The sequence below is a fragment of the Dendrobates tinctorius genome, unplaced genomic scaffold (assembly GCF_039654945.1).
Source record: "Dendrobates tinctorius isolate UK_male_01 unplaced genomic scaffold, ASM3965494v1 ptg000378l, whole genome shotgun sequence".
Classification (NCBI taxonomy): domain Eukaryota; kingdom Metazoa; phylum Chordata; class Amphibia; order Anura; family Dendrobatidae; genus Dendrobates; species Dendrobates tinctorius.
Window position 1 is genome coordinate 313349 of NW_027362044.1, and position 20824 is coordinate 334172.

The 20824-nt window shown below is 51.1% G+C and overlaps 1 protein-coding gene across 1 annotated transcript in view; it reads right to left on the minus strand.

Annotated features, from left to right (window-relative positions):
- The window catches only part of VPS28 (VPS28 subunit of ESCRT-I), a 55683-nt gene that overhangs the window by 14867 nt on the left and 19992 nt on the right, over window positions 1-20824 (minus strand). Inside the window, exons 4-5 of the mRNA XM_073563107.1 lie at window positions 12615-12643; window positions 11176-11213 (exon numbers count right to left, since the gene is read on the minus strand). Coding sequence (XP_073419208.1) covers window positions 11176-11213; window positions 12615-12643 — 67 coding nt within the window. The remainder of the gene's footprint in view (window positions 1-11175; window positions 11214-12614; window positions 12644-20824) is intronic.

Below are 20824 nucleotides of genomic sequence, written 5' to 3' on the forward strand. Positions count from 1 at the left end.
TATGACCTGGGAATTAAGATTCACAAAAAATACTTGGGTACCATTACGGCACTGTGCTGAAGGGAATAGCTAAGTCTGGGAAGTAATATTTTAATCAGGCTGATGCGTCCGGCCACAGACAGCGGTAATTTGCTCCAGGTTGCAAATTTAACTTTAACCAGTTCCAGCAGTGGGCAGATATTAAGTTGTAAGTCGAGCGTGCTGTTATGGGATATATGGACACCCAGGTATTTAAAGCTAGATACAATAGACAACGAGGAGAGAGCCTCTAGTCGGGGCATGGGAGAGGGGTAACAGGGCAGACTTTTCCCAATTTATATATAAGCCCGAATATTTACAGAATCCATCTATGGCGGCAATCAATTGAGGCAAAGTTTCCTCTGCCTCGTCCATAAATATCACCATATCATCTGCGTATAAACCTATGGTATCTACCCGACCCGCTATATCTATACCCCTAATGCCAGGGAAAGACCTTATACGTATTGCCAATGCCTCAATCGCAATGGTGAAGAGGGCACCCCTGACGGGGCCCCCTGTGTAATGAAAAGGACTCAGATATAGAATTGTTGACAATAATACGAGCTTTAGGTTTCATATATAGTGTTTTAACCCATTTTATAAACTTATCACCGAAGCCATACCTCTGTAGGCATGCGGAGAGGAAAGGCCACTCAAGAGAGTCAATAGCCTTGGCGGCATCTAACAACGCCAGTGCCCATTTGTTGTCTGGCATTAGAGAACTATATTGGACTATTGACTGGACTCTTCTGATATTAATTGAAGTGCTCTTACCAGGCATAAAGCCTGTCTGGTCAGGATGTATAAGGTTCAGTATAATCAACTTTAATCTGGTGGCGAGAATCTTAGTAAAGATTTTATAGTCCACATTTACTAACGATATGGGACGATAGGAGCCACATTCCAAAGGGTCCTTCCCCTCCTTCCTAAGCACTATGATATTGGCCTCGTAAAAGGATTCAGGCATAGATTCCCCCTCCCATATTCCCCGAAATACCTTTTTCAGAAGTGGCGTTAATATGTCTCGGTACTTCCTATACAATTCAATAGGGAACCTGCCCGGCCCAGGGGCCTTCCCAGAGGCCATGTCCGCTATAGCATTCTCTATCTCCTGCACAGTGAATTCAGCGTCCATAAAGGCTCGCTGATCAGGATCTAAGGTAGGGAATGTTACATCCGACAAGTAATCCAAACACTCCAGATTATCAGAGCCACTTTAAGATTCATATAATGACTTATAATAATTACAAAAGCAGCCAAGAATCTCCTCAGTTGAAGACACCAACGAATCATCCGACTTACGAATCTGCAATATTGTATTAGAAGTATTATGTTGGCGCACCAGATAGGCCAAAAGTTTACTTGCTTGGTTTCCCAGTTCAAAATAGGATTGGCGAGCAAAAAATAATTTGCGCTTAGACTTAGTGTCTATGTGCTGGGTGTATAATCGCTGGGCAGCCAACCATTCAATCCTATTGCCATTAGTTTGGTTAGATATGTATGCAGCCTCTGAATCCTTCAATCGCTGTTCCACCACCCCATCCTTTCTTGAGGTTACCCGCTTAATATAAGAGATTGTGGAGGACAAGCAGCCCCTCAGATATGCCTTAAGGGCATCCCAAAATAAATTAATATCCTGAGGTTCCTGATGGGACAAAATGAAACAATGCAATTGATCAAATTTTGTTCTATCGGGAGTTACTATCAATTTCAGCCAGAAAGGGTCCAACTTCCAAGCCATCCTGTTATTTAATTGCCCGTACTTGAGTCGGAGGATGACCGCGCTATGGTCTGAGATCCCTCTACTACCATGCTCCACACTATCCACCCACATCGCCAGACTGCTGGTTCCGAATATGTAATCTATATGCGTTAGGGAGCGCTTAGTGGATGAGTGGCAGTTATACTCTCTCAACTCAGGGTGCCGCACTCTCCACAAATCTAACCACCCACTACCCTCCATAAACAACGACATTTGGGTTGTTGTCGGCGAAGGAGCCCCCCCAGCTACTCAATCATCCAATCTCAATTTATCAAGACAATTGTTCATAACCATATTAAAGTCCCCCATACAGATTAACATCTGCGTGCGGATAATTTAGGGCGAAGCTCATCGCCTTCTGAAGAATGGACATATTAGCCGGGGGTGGATTATAAACACATACAATTACATATTCCCTGGTATTTATCAATGCATATACGAAGACAAAACGACCCTCAGGATCCCTCTGGGTCACCCTGGCTTCCCATCTAACATGTCTGTGTACCAGCAGCGAGACCCCCTTGAGTAACTTGTATGGAATGCGTGAACAGACCATTGTACCCAGGGCTTCTGCACGCACTGGGCTGTATCCCTGGTCAGATGCGTCTCCACCAAGGCCACAATATGAGGGCGGTAATGTCTAATCTGCGAGAAAACTTTGATCTTTTTCCGGGGGGGTTTTTATACCTCTCACATTCCATGTCATAAATATAATTTCAGACCCCATATTTACTCCGCTGGACATGGCCTACATCAATATCCGAGTAAAATTTAGAGACACCACACATAAACTGAAATTGCTGTTGGCTGCGAATTATATCTAGAGAACAAATAAAACCACTACAAAAAAAACATCAAAGTGGAAAAGTAAACAGTACGGGAGCAAAGTCCTGCTCTCCCATCACGAAATAAACATGGAGATACCATCACTGGGCTCAGTGTCCGGTGTTGTTGGTATTCCGGACGCCCGTGGAAAAAGCTCCAATCAGACCGTCAATAATAAAGAAAAAGAAAAAAAGGATTCTGATTAACAGTAAAAAACATTAGGATTCCTTCGCAGCAGACCCTTTGTGGGACCGCAACCACTCAGCTGCCTCCGCCGGATCTGTAAAAATTATAGAAGAACCCTCGTGGACCACCCAAAGCCTGGCCGGATAGATCATTGAGTACACAACATTCCTCTCCTGGAGCCGCTACTTGATTTCCATGAATTGTGCTCGTTGTTTCTGGAGATCCATGGAAAAATCCGGAAAAATTGAGACCGTGGCATTGTTGAACTTGATGGGACTTTTCTGTCGAGCCAGACGTAGGATCACATCTCTGTCCCTGCAGTTGAGGAGACGCGCCAAAAAAGGTCTAGGTGGGGCTTCAGGAGGAAGAGGTCTTGTAGGAATCCTATGAGCCCTTTCCACAGCAAATGTTTGGGAGAATTCGTCTCCCAGAGAAGTTTTGAGCCAATCTTCTAGAAACTGTTCCAGATGTTGACCTTCCGAGCGTTCCGGCAGACCAATAACTCGGTCGTCTGCTTTTTGCCTCCATGCGTTCAACGAGCCCGCCGCTTTCGCAAGCTTGGCTTCCATGGGTGCAATGGTGTCTTCTACCTTGGACACCCTTGTCTCCACCTCCGTAATACACCCTCTCATGGCCTGCATATCTTGCAGAAGACTCCCCACCTTGGTATACACGTCCTCTATTTTCCCCGTCAGTGACGTCCTAGTTAAGGAGATGGCCTGCATCAGTTGCTCAGATGCCTGCTTGAGGGTTAATTCCTCCTGCTTCACCCTCAGAAGGACGGTTTTTACGCTGAGTCTGTGAGGGGTTATTTCTGAGGGACCGGTTAGTATCAGAGTGGTCAGGTCTAGTGAATTCTTTAAATTTTTCCGCTGCTCCTGCCCCCTTGGAGCGGTTCATTCTCAATAGCAATATGACACAGCCGGGTAGCAGAAATGGTGTGTCCAGGGGACCCCCAGGTCCAAGTTATGCACAGCAGTACTATAATATGATAAGCGTCCCAAGGGCGGCACAAAGCAGAAGGGCCACACAGGAGAATGAAACTCGGCTCTGAGGAGTAACCGAGAGGCCCTATGGCTGGGGAGGGATCTGCAGTGCGCTCAGAGACAGCAGCCAGGGATGAGTCTAAAGGACCCTGCAGTAATAACACTGACTAGCTGGGCAATTTAGCAGAGGGGAATGCGGGGCCCAATCTTGCAGAGCACTCACCGCTACTCCCCTTCAAATCCACAGGATATGTGCTCACCGTCCTGTCAGCGCTGCGAGGAGGGAGCCAGTGCCGTGTCTCTCACAGCCAGAGCGCGAACTTCTGAAAATGGCCGCTGCCTCGTGCAGGCACCGCCGGCTGCCCCGGCTTTCACCGCCGTCAGCCCACCGAAATTCGGCCTCCCGCGGGGGTCCCGAGGTGCACCACAGGTCAGGGGGTCCGATACCGGCAAGTCTGCCTCGGTACCACGGGTCCGCTAACAGGATTGATGTCAGAATGTGAGGAGCTCTCCTTGAACGCGTCCTCTCTCCGCCGCTACATAGCCACGCCCCCTTTTTAAATCCTTTTTCAATTTTGCCTTATATACAAGCCACTATCGAGGAAACACCAAGGTTACTTACCGGTAGCCGGTTTTTCCGGAGCCCATGACGGCACACATGAGAGAGGGGATCCGCCCAGTCAGGACAGGAACCCTACTGAAGATAAAAGGGCGGTACCCCTCCCTCGCTTCAGTTGGTTTACAGAGCATGAGAGGCCCCCCGGGTTAGTACACATGGTAAAACTATCACCACATTATATCTAACTAAAGAAACACCCAAACTATAGTGCACACCAAACGAGTGAAAAGGGGGGGGGAATATACAGGTGCCGTCATGGGCTCCGGAAAAACCGGCTACCGGTAAGTAACCTTGGTGTTTTCCCGTCTCCCATGACGGCACACATGAGAGACTTTTGTAGAATAAGACACCTTAGGGAGGGACCACCGCTTGCAGCACCCTTCTACCAAAGGTTAGGTCAGTAGAGGAAGACAGATCAAGTCGGTAGTGTTTAAAAAAGGTGGAAGGTGAGGACCAAGTAGCGGCTTTACAAATTTGCTCAATCGATACCTCAGCCTTCTCTGCCCAGGAGGTAGCCACGGCTCTGGTGGAGTGAGCCTTGATGCCTTCTGGAACCGGAGCGCCACTTGCGGAGTAGGATAACATAATGGCCTCCCTGATCCATCTGGCAATGGTACTTTTAGCTACCCCGTGCCCCTTTCTACTACCCTGAAAGGCTACAAAAAGGGACTGATCTTTCCTCCACTGACTAGTTATTGACATATATTGTATTATGGCTCTTCTTACATCTAATGTATGGAACTTTTGCTCCCCCGGGTTTCTGGGATTGTTACAGAACAACGGCAAGGAGATCTCCTGAGTCCTATGAAACTTTTGGACTACCTTGGGGAGATAGGCCGGGTCTGGTCTTAGAACCACTCGGTCATCCAAGATCTGTGTATAAGGAGGACATATAGACAGAGCTTGTAGGTCGCTGACTCTTCGGGCTGACGTTAAGGCTACCAGTAAGACCGTTTTAAGTTTAAGTAGCTTTGGTGACAGCTCTAGTAGTGGTTCGAAGGGATCTTTGGTTAAAGCTTCCAAAACTAGGTTCAGGTCCCAGGGTGGTATCTTTGGGATAATGACCGGCCTTGACCTGCCACAGGACTTAATGAACCGGGACACCCACCTATTGGCTGCTAAATTGCAGTTATATAGGGCCCCCAAAGCTGAGACTTGGACTTTGAGTGTGTTAGTGGCTAACCCTAGTTGCAGCCTCGACTGTAAGAACTCTAGGATAGGTCCCACTGGAGCTACATCCCCTAAAGGTTCCCCCAGGAAGTCTAGGAACTTTTTCCACGTTCTACCGTAGATTTGGGATGTTATTGGTTTCCTACTTTTCAACAGGGTGGAGACTAACCCTGGAGAGAAACCCTGGCGACTCAGTAGCGCCCTCTCAAATTCCAGGCTGCTAGATGGAAGCCCTTCACCTGAGAGTGGACCACTGGTCCCTGGGAAAGCAGGTCTGGAATCTCTGGTAGTATCCATGGATCTGTCACTGACATGAGCCTCAGAAGGGAGAACCAAGGCCTTCTCGGCCAAAAGGGAGCTATAAGAATTATTCTTGCCCGATCCTCCCTGATTTTCCTGACTACTACTGGGATCATTGTTATCGGGGGGAATGCATAGGCCAGGATGAACTTCCAGGGTATTTGTAGGGCATCTACTGCGAAGGGGTTTTCCCTTGGATTTAGCGAGCAGAACTTCCTGACCTTCCGGTTGTGTGCGGTAGCGAACAGGTCTATTTCTGGTCTGCCCCAGGCCTGAACTATTTGTTGGAAGACTCGGGAGTTTAGGGACCATTCCCCTTGTCTTAGATGCCTGCGACTCAGGAAGTCTGCTTGTATATTTTCTGCCCCCTTTATGTGCAATGCTGTGATGGATAACAGATGTTGTTCTGCTAGCTGGAAGAGTAGATCTGATATTTGCATGAGGCCCCGAGATCTCGTTCCCCCCTGATGATTGATGTAGGCTACTACTGCCTGATTGTCCGTCATGACCCGGGTGTGGCGGCCCTGAAGTAAGGGAAGGAAATGTTTCACGGCTTTTTCCACTGCCCATAGTTCTTTTACATTTGAATTCTGATCGCTTTCTAGTGAGGACCAGGTCCCCTGTATTGTATGGGATCTCAGGTGTGCTCCCCACCCTGTGGCACTCGCGTCTGTCGTAATGATGTCCTCGACTGGTTTTTGCCACGGGACACCAGCTGTTAGATTCTTTTCTACAGTCCACCAGAGCAGGGAATCTCTTACAGCCACTGAGAGACATAGTTTGCCTTCTAAATGCCCTTTTAATTGTTTCTGCGCAGACAGGACTTCCCACTGTAGTTGCCTTAAGTGGTACTGCGCCCATGTTACTGCGGGTATACATGATGTCAGTGAGCCTAAAAGGGACATTGCGTTCCTCAGTGTCATATTTGGCCTTTGTATTGCTGTGCGAGCTAGGCCTCTTATCTTGGTCACTTTCCTCTCTGGTAGGAGGCAGCGTTGTTGCTCGGAGTCCAATATCAACCCTAGGAAGGATTGCTCTTTTACTGGGGTTATCCTTGACTTGGGGATGTTTACTATCCATCCTAGTCCTACTAGAATTGCTATTACTTCCTTCACTTCAAGTGTACAGTGGGATTCCGACCTCCCTATTACCAGAAAGTCGTCTAAGTATGGGACGATCACTATGTCCCTGGATCGCAGAAAGGACATTACTTCGGCCATCACTTTGGTGAATACCCTGGGGGCTGTAGACAGGCCAAACGGAAGGGCTGCGTACTGGTAGTGTCTCACCTGCCCCTGGATATAGAGCGCTACTCTCAAATATCTCTGATACTCCCGATGGATTGGGATGTGATAGTAGGCATCTTTTAAGTCTATCACTGCCATGAGGCAATGCTGGAACAGGATCTTTGTGGCCGTGTTGATTGACTCCATTTTGAAGGAGCAATTGTCTATCCACTGATTGAGTCTCCTCAGGTTGACAATGGTTCCCCAAGAGCCGTCTGGTTTTTGTATTAAGAAGAGGGGGGAGTAGAACCCCCTTCCTTCTTCTTGCGCTGGGACATCCTGTAGGACTTGTTTTTCCACTAGTCCCAAGACTTCCGTCTCCAGGGCCAGCTGTTGCTCTTGGGCTTTCCTTCTGGGTGTTATTATGAAGGTATGCCTGGGCGGTCGGATGAATTTTATTTTTAAGCCGTCCTTGATTATATTTAGGACCCATGTACTGGGGGAGATAATTGCCCAGGCGGAAAGGAAGAGAGAAAGCCTTCCCCCTACCTCCGGCCCAATGTCATTGGGGAGATTTTTTGGAGGAAGTGGAGGGCCCTTTAAACATATAGCCCGATCCTCTTTTTTCTTTAAAGTCCCAGCTTTTTCTATCTCCCGGGGGACGACCCCTGTTAAATCTCCTCCTCCGAAAGGGCTGCTTCTTAGGTTCTCCCGGAAATCGGGGAAAGTTTTTCTTCCTATCCCCCGCATGCTCCAAAATCTATTCTAGTTTTTTCCCGAAGAGGAATTGGCCATCGCATGGAATGGAACATAACTTGTGCTTAGAGGGTAAATCTCCGGGACACCCTTTAAGCCACAGGGCTCGTCTTGCCGCATTTGACAGGCTTGCTGCTCTAGCTGTCAATCTTGCGGAGTCTGCAGAGGAATCGGCCAGGAAAGCTGCTGCTCCGTGCACCAGTGTCAGATTAGCTAGAATTTCGTCTCTAGGAACTCTATCCTTGATCTGGTCCTCTATTTGTTGCAGCCAGACCATGAGGGCACGAGCGGTACAGGTACCGGCTATTGCTGGCTTCAATCCCCCTGCTGAAGCTTCCCAGATGTGCTTCAGAAACCCATCTGCCTTCTTATCAAGCGGGTCTTTCAACACGCCAGAATCTTCTAATGGTAGGGATACCTGCTACAGCCCCATCAATTTTTGGGACTTTTTCCCAGTTTTCTGAGTCCTTCTGGTCAAAGGGGTACCTCCTCTTTGATGTGGAAGGTAAGCCCCCTGACCGCTCTGTCTTTTTCCATTCCCTGTCAATTAGCGCTTTTATTTTATCATTTACAGGGAAGGTACGCTTTCGCTTTTCCTCCAGTCCTCCAAACATTACATCCTCTAATGATTTGGGAGTTTTTTCTTCTTTAAGGCCCATTGTAGCTCTAATGGCCTTGACCAGTTTTTCTACGTCCTCCGTTGGAAAACATGGACGGCCGCCTATATCGCTGTCCGAGGATTCTGAGGACTGCATGGAGGAAGAGGAGGTGGAGGGGGACAAAGATCTATCCCGCCCCTTCTGCTTTGGCGAGGCCTCTGAATCGGAGCTCCTTCTACGGTTTCTTTTCTTTTTAAGGGCCGCCTTTAGGGAACCTTTCACCTCCTGATGTATTAACTCCTTCAGACTAGTCACCAAATCAGGGGTCTCCTCCTGTATAGTCCTGGTAATACAGTCAGCGCAGAGATCTTTCTGCCACTGATCTGCCAGCGGGTTTTTACATAGGGCGCATTCTCTATTTTTGGTTTTGCTGCTGGCCTTCCTCGCCCCCTAGTGATCAAACAGAAAAAATGGAACCCCATTACCATAAGGGTGACATTCACGTAGATCACTCACCACCGCTGTCAATCAGGGGTACCGATCTCGGAGGCTCCTCAGATGCACTCGTGACGTTTCTCCTGGACGTCCCAGAGTCATGCCGATTGCGCTTATGACTGCCGCTCCCACCACTTGAGCGACTGCTTCTGGTATGTTGGCGGCTCGGCCTGGCATCTGGCGAGAGGTCTTGCTGCTGACACTGCTGCTGTCGCTGCTGCTGACGCTGCTCGTCTTGCCCCACTTCCATTCTGAAGCCTTGGGCATGAGTGCGTCTTCTGTGGTCATCCCCCTTATGTAAGGGGGATCCACTGCACTCTCCGCCTCCTCCGGTTACCCCCACAGCCCCTCCCGCCATACCGCCGGGATCTCTCTCCACCGATCGGCGTTCTTCACCATGGGCGCCGCCATCTTGGACTGTCGGCGCCGCCTCCGACGTCACGCGGGCACGCCCCTTCCCCAGCGTGCCCTGCGCGTGACGTCAGAGGAGCGCGACCCGGAAGCGGCTGCTCCCTCAGCGCTCCTGAGCTGCTCCAGAGTAGGGATCACCGGCAGAGGGGGAGAGGGCGGCGCGGCAGCCACGGCAGAGCCCCAGGACCCCCGCCGTGCTGTTCCTGCGCCCGCTCGGACGCGGAGCCCCGGAGGACCCGCGGATGGAGCTTCCTCCATCCCGACGCCCAGCGCTCAGGAGCCCAGCCTGATCTTCTACGCCGGCACGGGAGAGGGGAAGGTAAGTGTGACCTGCTGTCTTCAGCACGGGTCCCTGTCAGGACAGGAAACCCAATTGAAGCGAGGGAGAGGTACCGCCCTTTTATCTTCAGTAGGGTTCCTGTCCTGACTGGGTGGATCCCCTCTCTCATGTGTGCCGTCATGGGAGACGGGAAAAGAATGTTTCTTAACATTTTTTTTTCCTGTAAACTCCCAATTTCTCATGGATTTGGAATGTGTTCTTGTCAGTCCTTAAAGTGGAGTAAAAGTGTTACCCCATTGCAATCATCAGCGATCTGGGGGTCAGAGATGCTTCCAGGTGTCTTCCCCATGTTGTTCTCCTTCCATTCGTCACTTTTCCCATCCATCGGAACATTTTTACTCCCCTCCAGACCACTTTGTAGAGTCTACCGGAAAAAAGCTTGGCTTTACCATTGACTCCCATTATACTTGTTACTCAAAACGAGCATCTGAGTATTCCGAATTGCTCGGTTCAAGCAACAAGCACCTGAGCATTTTAGTGTTGGCTCATTCCTAGTTCTAGCCAGCAATAAGCCCTTTTATGACAATTTTATGGTATGATGCTCCCAAAAATACCCACACACTCTTAGTATGGTATCCCCCCCGTGAATCCTTCCCCCCTATACAGACAGCCTTACCACATAAAATGGGGACATCACAGCACACCACTCAGTATGGGGGCATTCACAGCCTCCCATAACGCCTGCCACTTTGTAAGATGGCCCACATAATTAGTGACCTAAAGAAAAGCACTCCTTCCCTTGCTCCGGTGCGCTGCTGTGCAGTGTCGTTAGTGAGAATCCACGCCACAGGTGTAATGTAGGGTCCATGCCAGTGTCTCACACTCACCAGCGCTCTCGGCTCCCTGAGCCCCAAAACGCTCTGCAAGAGGACAGTGGCCGAGACTCAGAACCCACACAACACGCTCAGGGTACAAGGGCCGAGACTCAGAACCCCTACAACACCTCACAGGGGATAATAGCTGAGACTCAGAACCACCACACCACAACACCTCACAGGGCGATAGGGGCCAAGGCTCAGAACCCCCACACCACAACACTTCACAGGGCGATAGGGGCCAAGACTCAGAACAGGCGCTCATCACCCAGCAGGGGCCACCACCATTCCTATTCATCGGTGTCGGCATCCTGAGGATGTGGACGCAGCTGAAATTGTGAAGACAAGGTAAGGTTTGGCCCAGAACTGAGCGGCTCTGTGCCCCCTATGACTCCTGGGTCCCAGAGCAGCTGCGCAGGTTGCAACCATTGACAGTACATCCTTACGTCTTATTATGCAGTATACCGAAGTATTTGTGCTTGCACCTGCTGCCTGACACAGAGAACTCTTACTAGTGATCAGCGCAGGGTCGTCGGCTAATGCTCGCCCCACTTATTTACACTTCGTGACAATTCACATTACAAGCTCATCATCATCTGGGCTCGGGCCCATCATAAGCCTCATACTGAGGTGCAGAGGGCCACACAGTCTCACATGGTCTTACTTCTCTCTCTCCCGGGCGTTCTTGTACAGCTTCACCTCCTGCAAGAGATCCAGAGAAGAGCATTATACACATCCTGCAGAGGAAAGTGGCCAACACTCAGAACCCCCCACAACACCCACAGGGTACAAGGGCCGAGACTCAGAACCTCTGCAACACCCCGAAGGGGCCACCACATCACTTCACAGGGAGACAGGGGCCGAGACTCAGAACCCCCCTGTGAGGTGTTGTTGTAGGGGTTCTGAGTCTCGGCCCCTGTCCCCCTGTGAGGTTATGTGGCGGCCCCTATGGGGTGTTGAGTCTCGGCCCCTGTCCCTCTGTGATGTGTTGTGGAGGTTCGGAGTCTCGGCCCCTGTCAGGTGATGTGGCAGCCCCTGTGGGGTGCTGTAGGGGTTCTGAGTCTCGGCCCCTGTCCCCCTGTCAGGAGATGTGGCAGCCCCTGTGGGGTGTTGTAGGGGTTCTGAGTCTCGGCCCCTGTCCCCCTGTCAGGTGATGTGGCAGCCCCTGTGGGGTGCTGTAGGGGTTCTGAGTCTTGGCTCCTGTCCCCCTGTGAGGTGTTGTTGTGGGGACAGGGGTCGAGACTCAGAACCCCTACAGCACCCCAGAGGGGCCGCCACATATCCTCACAGGGGCCAAGACTCAGAACCTCCACAACACCTCAGAGGGATAGGGGCCGAGAGACTCAGAACCTCTAAAGCACCCCAGAGTGGCCACAACACCTCACAGGAAGACAGGGGACGAGACTCAGAAACCCTAAAACATCCAGAGGGTGCAAGGACCGAAACTCAGAACCCCTGCAACACCCCACGGGGGGACAGGGGCTGAGACTCAGAACCCCCACAAAAAACACAGGGTACAAGGGCAGAGGCTCAGAACCCTCACAACACCCCACAGGGACCACCACAACACCTCACAAGGGGACAGGGGTCCGAGACTTGGAACCCCCACAACATCCAGCAGGGTACAAGGGCCGAGATTCAGAACCCCTACAACATCCCGCAGGGGCCACCACAACATCTCACAGTGGGACAGGGGTCCGAGACTCAGAACGCCCACAACACCTCACAGGGGGACAGGGGTCCGAGACTTGGAACCCCCACAACACCCTCGCAAGCGCCACCACAACACACACAGGGTATAAGGGCCAAGACTCTTAACCCCCACATCTCACAGGGGGACGGAGGCAGAGAGCCACCGAAGCAATGAATAGGATATTGTGGCAGAGATCCAGAGCCCACATAATACACTGCAGACTACAGAGGCCTAGACCAGCTCACGGCAGTATTCAGCAAGGATATACTCATTAGATCTCTCTCCATGACTCCCTGCCCACAGTAGTTCTGCACTTTACAGATAATAGGCCGCCACCCCAAGTATGGATGCAATTACTAACAAGGCCTCCCAAGTGCAGGACAGGGGCCTGGTATAAGCAGCAAACTTACCTCATATAATTCAGGTTTATTTCCAGGTGCTGAAATGAGAGACACGTCGTTATCAACCCTTAATCACTCAGCAGAATCACCCCACCCAGGAGGGGGGTGGTCACAAGATAAACCTTGCGACAAGTACAAGAGCGCCTTTTCGCAGTTTTGAGAAGCAGGTTATGTCTGAAGTAATGTAAATCCCAAAAGGTATCTGTTGACCTCCCTTATCAGTGTCTGGTGACCTTTCGTAGCCTCCCTCATCAGTGTCTGATGACTGCTCGTAGCCTTCCTCATCAGTATCTGGTGACCACCCATCACCTCGCTCATCAGTATCTGGTGACCACCCATCACCTCGCTCATCAGTATCTGGTGACCGCCCATCACCTCGCTCATCAGTATCTGGTGACCGCCCGTCGCCTCCCTCATGAGTATCCCATTACTGCCCGTCTTCTCCCTCAATATGAATACTACATATCCGGGACATTCGACGAGATTATTTAGCCTGTGTTTTTCCAAAGTCTAACTTTAGAGTAATCCGAGAAGTGGATTCCTGCGCAGCTGGGGCAGCCCGATGCTTTGTGTTTGGTTTTGAATGAACGCCAGCGACAAGCTGAATAAGATACTATGTGCATTTCTATACGAGGTACCCTCTGCGAGATATTATTATTATAGTTTTCTCAGCCAGATGGTAACTCTGAAAGCAGGGGGAGGACTGCCACTAGCCAGACCCTTTAGTCATGTCACAAGCCCAGGGGTATAAGGTACAGTCCCTCAGTCTGCAGTCTCTTCATGCCTGGGAAACTGCTGCAGCCAGACCCCTCAATGCATTGTGATGTCTGGCTCCTCCCACCAGCATGGTTTTGCTTACGATGATCTAAGCAATACGCGAGTTTATTTCTTCTCTTAATCCCCTTTTATTTGTATTCGCTTTGTACATATTTTAATTGTCTCATATTGTAAAATATTTTTATACCTTCTGTAAACACTGCCTATCTTTTGGGAGTAAAATATAAAATTATTAGTTCCGTGTCCATGTTCTATACCGAACTTTTACGTGCCTGAAGTAATTACGCTACTAATTTGGGTTGGCTTCGTACCCCTTTATTAATTTAAATATTGAGAGAGAAATCGGAAGCTGGTGGCAGCGAAGTGTGCTCTGGGCTAGCTGGCAGTGACGGAAGGGGTTTTATAAGCCGATTGTCTGGCTGCGGCCAGAGCCTTTATAATTCACTCGCTGCGGCCTGCCTAATAGCCAGTGGACAACAAGTGGCCCGTCCAGCGACTAAATATCCTAGGTGCAGTTCCCTGACTGACCTGAGGGTAAAGGGGGCGCCGGAGAGCTGCAAGTTCCAAAGCGGAATCGAAAATCCCTGCATAAATCCTAACCCTAAATCCCTGCAGTTCGTGACATATTGTGGCAGCAGTGGGATAACTGCAATAAACGCCTGCGGTAAATTGTTAGGGCAAGACTAGCTTGCTGCTTTTATCACATAGTTGGCAGAGGTGGGATAACTAAGATAAGCCCCCTGCACATGTGATAGCCGTGTGCCGGCCAAAGGTCATACCCCTGATCGCGACAGTCCGGGTCTGCTGGGATTTCTCAGCACTGAGGACACCATTAATCCTGATCGATACCAATCTCCATTTGCTGAAGTGCAGCCCTGAACTTGTAGGACCCTCCACCCTGTGTCACTGCTCTTGCAGACCCTCACTGTACAGCTCTCTAGCCCTTCAGGAACAATCTGCTTCTGTTACAGCTGAAAATTGCACATTTTCCTCCTCAGTCCAGAGACAAGCTGACATTACCTGCCCCTAGTATCCAAGTAGACCAGAGCTGGGAAGAGTGTGGTCTTGGGCCACATCTAGCTCTCTGGTTGTTACAGTTTGGTCCACGGAGCAATATAGCTGGAGGGTTGAAAACAGTGGTCCACGGGCTGCACCATGCCCCTGCCTGTTTCCTGATGTCACCGCTGTCCACATCCTCAGGATGCACACGGCAGTGAATACATCTGTATAGGGGGCCACCAGCTCCTTCTTCCACCAATCAGTGGGAGACAGTAGATATGATGATGGGGTGAACGGGAACAAGGGTTTTTATTTCTTTTATATGTGAATGGGATGTTTGCATGTATATAGGGAGGCTGTGTGAGGGACCACGGCGTATTCAGGAGGCTGTGTAAGGGACCACGGCATATTCAGGAGGCTGTGTGAGGGACCACGGCGTATGCAGGAGGCTGGGTGAGGGACCACGGCGTATGCAGGAGGCTGGGTGAGGGACCACGGCGTATGCAGGAGGCTGGGTGAGGGACCACGGCGTATTCAGGAGGCTGGGTGAGGGACCACGGCGTATTCAGGAGGCTGGGTGAGGGACCACGGCGTATTCAGGAGGCTGGGTGAGGGACCACGGCGTATTCAGGAGGCTGGGTGAGGGACCACGGCGTATTCAGGAGGCTGGGTGAGGGACCACGGCGTATTAAGGAGGCTGGGTGAGGGACCACGGCGTATGCAGGAGGCTGGGTGAGGGACCACGGCGTATGCAGGAGGCTGGGTGAGGGACCACGGCGTATGCAGGAGGCTGGGTGAGGGACCACGGCGTATGCAGGAGGCTGGGTGAGGGACCACGGCGTATGCAGGAGGCTGGGTGAGGGACCACGGCGTATGCAGGAGGCTGGGTGAGGGACCACGGCGTATGCAGGAGGCTGGGTGAGGGACCACGGCGTATTCAGGAGGCTGGGTGAGGGACCACGGCGTATTCAGGAGGCTGGGTGAGGGACCACGGCGTATTCAGGAGGCTGGGTGAGGGACCACGACGTATTCAGGAGGCTGGGTCAGGGACCACATATAGTATACAGAGGGTGTCAGAATACTTAAACGGGTATTTCCAGCTCCAAAATCCTATACCAATATCAGTCCATTGGTTCGGCCTCCACAACAGTAATGTTCTCTCAAGTGGCCCCTCGAGAAAATTAATTACTCATACACACCTGGTGAAGAAGGTCTGTTTTCTTGGCCGCGATTCTTCCGTCAAGACGACTTCTGCACAGACTTCTCCACACGGAAGATGGTTTAGCCGGTGACCAGAAAATGCCCACAGGGAAAATTGCCAATTGCAGCATCACAAAGTTTCAGAGCCATGATATTTGAGGTGCAAGGTGAGGATGTTCACATAATAAGGGAAAAATGTCCACAGACATGAATACCCACAGGTAAACAGTAGAAAGTTATAGGTGAGATGCTCTGCTGGGCAGGGGGATTCTATACAGGTATAGGTGAGATGCTCTGCTGGACAGGGGGATAGTATAGAGTTATAGGTGAGATGCTCTGCAGGGCAGGGGGATAGTATAGAGTTATAGGTGAGATGCTCTGCAGGACAGGGGGATAGTATAGAGCTATAGGTGAGATGCTCTGCGAGGCAGGGGGATAGTATAGAGTTATAGGTGAGATGCTCTGCAGGACCGGGGGATAGTATAGAGTTAAAGGTGAGATGCTCTGCTGGACAGGGGGATAGTATAGAGTTATAGGTGAGATGCTCTGCAGGGCAGGGGGATAGTATAGAGTTATAGGTGAGATGCTCTGCAGGACAGGGGGATAGTATAGAGTTATAGGTGAGATGCTCTGCGAGGCAGGGGGATAGTATAGAGTTATAGGTGAGATGCTCTGCAGGACCGGGGGATAGTATAGAGTTAAAGGTGAGAAGCTCTGCAGGACCGGGGGATAGGATAGAGTTATAGGTGAGATGCTCTGCGGGGCAGGGGGATAGTATAGAGTTATAGGTGAGATGCTCTGCAGGACCGGGGGATAGTATAGAGTTATAGGTGAGATGCTCTGCGGGGCAGGGGGATAGTATAGAGTTATAGGTGAGAAGCTCTACTGCACCGGGGGATAGTATAGAGTTATAGGTGAGATGCTTTGCTGCATCGGGGGATAGTATAGTTATAGGTGAGATGCTCTTATAGGTAGATGTAGAAAAGCCGGTGGCCTGGATGGAATCCTACCAGAAATGCTGAAGTACAGCCCACCAGAAATACAGGCAGCAATGGTTAAACTCTTCAATATTGTGCCGGCTACTTCCACCGTACCTAGAACCAAGGACTCATCACACCCATCCACAAGAATGGGGATAGGTACGACCCTGCCAACTACAGAGGAATATGTGTCAGCAGCAACCTGGGAAAACTGTTCAACAGCATCCTGAACAAGAGGATCCTCAGTTTCCTCACTGAGCACAACGTCAGAAAGAGCCAAGCAGGGTTCATGCCAAACCACCGCACTACCGACCACATCTACACCCTGCACAGCCTCATTCAGAGCCACGTCCACAATACAAAGAAGGGGAAGATATACGTCTGTTTCGTGGACTTTAAAAAGGCCTTTGATTCAGTGTGGCACCCAGGCTTATTCCTGAAACTGCTGGAGAGCGGAATAGGAGGAAAGACCTACACCGAGAACCTCTGCAGTGTGAGTGTGAACGGCAGAAGAACGGCTTATTTCCAGCAGAGCCGGGGAGTCAGACAAGGCTGCAGCCTAAGCCCAACGCTCTTCAACATTTACATCAACGCTACCGCTCTGGAATCTTCCACAGCACCAGGTCTCACCATCCACGACGTGCAGGTGAAATTCCTGCTGCATGCAGATGACCTGCTGCTTCTGTCACCAACCGAGAAAGGCCTCCAAGACAACCTTAAAATCTTAGAGAAATTCAGCTCCACCTGGGCACTTCCGGTCAACCTAAAGAAAACCAACATCATGGTGTTCCAGAAGAGAAAGAGAAAATCAGATCAGCACCCTTCATTTGTCCTCAACAACTGCGCCCTTACAGGAACAGACAAATATACCTACCTGGGTGTCTAGAGATTCACTGGTCAGGGAGCTTCAAACAAGCCATAGAGACCCTGAAAGACAAGGCATGCAAAACCTTCTATGGCATCCGAAGGAAATTCTACCATCTAAAGCCACCAGTGAGGGTCTGGTTAAAAATCTTTGACTATCATCGCCCCAATTCTCCTGTATGGCAGTGAAGTCTGGGGCCCTCACACCTACCCAGACTGGTTAAGGTGGGATTCAAGCCCAACAGAAATATTCCACCTGGAATTCTGCAAGCACCTTCTCCAAGTCCAACGGAGCACCTCCAACAGTGCTTGCCGGGCCGAGCTGGGCAGATTCCCTCTACACCTAACGGTTCTAAAGAGGCCACTGTCATTCCGGGCTCACCTATGTAGGAGCAATCCAAGCTCCCATCACCATAAAGCCCTGACACATGTAGGGGAAACAAAAAAACCAGGATCCTCGGAACAGCCCATTCTAACCCAACCTGACCAGAACACCAATCACAACAACCTGCCGTAATCAGGAAGATGGTGGACGAAGGCCAGGAGAGGTATGTAAGTGACTGGAAGAACGACATCATCAGCTCACAGAAACTGACCATGACCGGAGTCTACAGAGAGACTACAGACTGGCCCCGTATCTGGAGAAACTCCCGGACCCCAGAGACCGCAAGATCCAGAGCCGGTATAGACTCAGTGCCCACAGTCTGGCCATCGAATCCGGCCGACACAGGCAGAGCTACAAGCCCAGGGAGGAAAGACTGTGCCAACACCGTGACCAGGAGGCCCTGAAGGATGAGACCCACTTCCTGCTACACTGCTCCAAATACTCAGCAGTGAGGGACACTCACTTCAGGAGTCTCTCACATCTCTTCCCGGATTTCATCAACATGAAGGAGGAAGAGAAAACATATTTATTCAGTCGCAATGACAGCACCACGAGAGAGGGGATCAGCCCTTCGGGGACAGGAAACCTACAGACATAAAAAGGGCGGCCCTCTCTCCCTCCTCAGTTGGTTTCCTGTCCCTGACAGGGGATCCCTTCAGACATACCTTTAGATCACGGAAGAAGGCCCAGGCCTGGCGGCTGACTCAGGCAGCGGGGGTCCCCTGCCTCGGCCTGACCAGAGCTGTGGAAGCGCTGCACGGCAGGGGAACTGTTGGTGCAGGCGGTGCCAGGTGGAAGTAGCCTCCAGGGGGAGAGCCTACTTCAAGACGCCCAAGAGCCGGTACCGGGTGAGTAGGCCCTGTTTCCTTTCCCCCTCGCCCGGCCCGGGGGGGGGGGGGCGCTGTCCTTTCCCTTGGTGGAGTTGGGGGGTGGGGATGCGCGGGCCTGGGTATGTCCGCACTATTGCCAGGCGTCTACTTCTGCTTCGCGACCCTGACGTCAGGTGTGCGCCTCCGGAGGAACTGGGAGTAGCGCATGTGCATGCGCGTCTCGCCAGCTCCGGTCGGGGATGCGGTCGGGGGGGGGGGGGGGGGGGGGGGGTGCCGGGCGCAGGGAAAGAGGTACTCAGCGGGCCTGATGGACGACACCTGAGAGCCCCAGAGGGGGCGGTACCGTGGCTACATAAGGGCTCAGGTCACAGTGAGAGCTGCTTCTGGCCCTGTGTCATTCCATAATGGCATCGCAGGAGCAGCCAGAGCCTCTGGAGGAGACGCAGCCTCAGTCTTCAGAGAAACCGGAGCAGCGATTTAGTAGCAGCAGCCGCTCTGAGAAACATAGGTCCACCCAGAAAGCGAGACCTGAGAAGCCCACGAGCCGTAAGGGGTTGGCGGCTCCGATGGACCCCCCACAGAACCCGGTAATGCGCTGTTATAAGCCAGGGTAAGTGAGCTACGAGAAAGTTCACCGGGGTGATTATCTGTTCCCCTTATGTTCCCTCTCTCCCATTCTACCAGGGGAAAAAGTGCTCGGGGAAAAACAAGCACAGAGAGTGTGCCGAATGCGGAGTCCCCCTCCTGGATAGTCAGGGAAGGAAGCTCTGTAGACCCTGCTTTCATCGCCTGGTCTCGGAAGAGACAGCTGACTTTACCTCCAGTATAAGGGAGATAGTCAGACAAGAAGTCAGGGGTTCGGTTAGATCCCTTTCTCCGGCAGGGTCTAGAGAAAAATCCCCTAAATCCCCGGTTCTAGTCTCCAATAGTGATTCGCAGGAGCTAAAATCGGATTCATCACCTTTCTCGTCTTCTGAAGCCAGATCGGGCAAGTCCTGTTTTCCACTGGAGCAGGTTAATCATCTGGTAAAGGCGGTAAATACTACAATGGGGATTGAGGTGACCCCAACCGAGAAGTCTGTACAGGACTCTATGTTTCGGGGTTTGGACTGGAAAAATCGAAGGTCATTCCCTCTGATAGATAAAGTCAGTGCCCTTATCACAAGGGAATGGAAAAAACCCGAGAGGAAGGGCTCCCTACCTCAGGCTTTTAAAAGTATCCATTTGATGAAGCAGCTTCATCCTCATGGGACAAAGCACCAAGATTGGACGCGGCTATAGCGAAGGCATGTAAAAAAAGACTTCCCTACCCTTCGAGGATCTTGGTAGCCTAAGGGACCCTCTGGATAGGAAGGCTGATGTGTTCCTTAAATGAACTTGGGAAACAGCAGCTGGAGCCCTACGGCCAACAATTGCGGTCACATGCACTGCCAGGTCCTTAACGGTTTGGTTGGACCAGCTGGAAGAACAGATCAGGGATAAAGTCCCAAGGCAGGACATCCTTTCCTCCCTCTCTACAGCTCAGGGGGCAGCGGCCTTCCTCTCTGATGCGTCGGTGGACTCAGTGAAGTTAGTAGCCAGATCCGCGGCCCTCTCCAATGCCGCTCGCTGGGCCTTGTGGCTTAAATGTTGGCCAGGGGATATGCAGGCCAGATCTAAATTATGTGGTATCCCATGTGAAGGGGTCTACTTGTTTGGCAAAGTTCTGGATGAGCTGTTAGAAAAGGCAGGCGACAGCAAGAAGCGCTTTCCATATTTAGGAAGACCGCCTTACAGAAGACTCCTACAGAAGGTGGTTTGATCGTAGGAGAACATTCAGAGAAAGACCCAGATATGACACCAGAAGAAGAGGTAGGGGGTATATGTTTAATACCCCTCGAGACCGTACTGATCCCAAATGACTGACGGACCAGGTGGGAGGGAGGTTGTTAACCTTCTACCCAGCCTGGTCGCGTATTTCAAACAGTCCTTGGATACGGAGCATCATCAGAGCAGGACTGAGGATCGAGTTCCAGCAGACTCCGTGTGAGAAGTTTATTCTAACTCCCATTCGTTCTTCGTCCACAGAACAGATGGCGTTGGAGGCGGAGATCTAACATCTTCTACAGAAAGGTGTTTTGGTCGAAGTTCCTGAACTACGAAGAGGTAAGGGGTTTTACTCCCCCCCCCTTTCTAGTCAAAAAG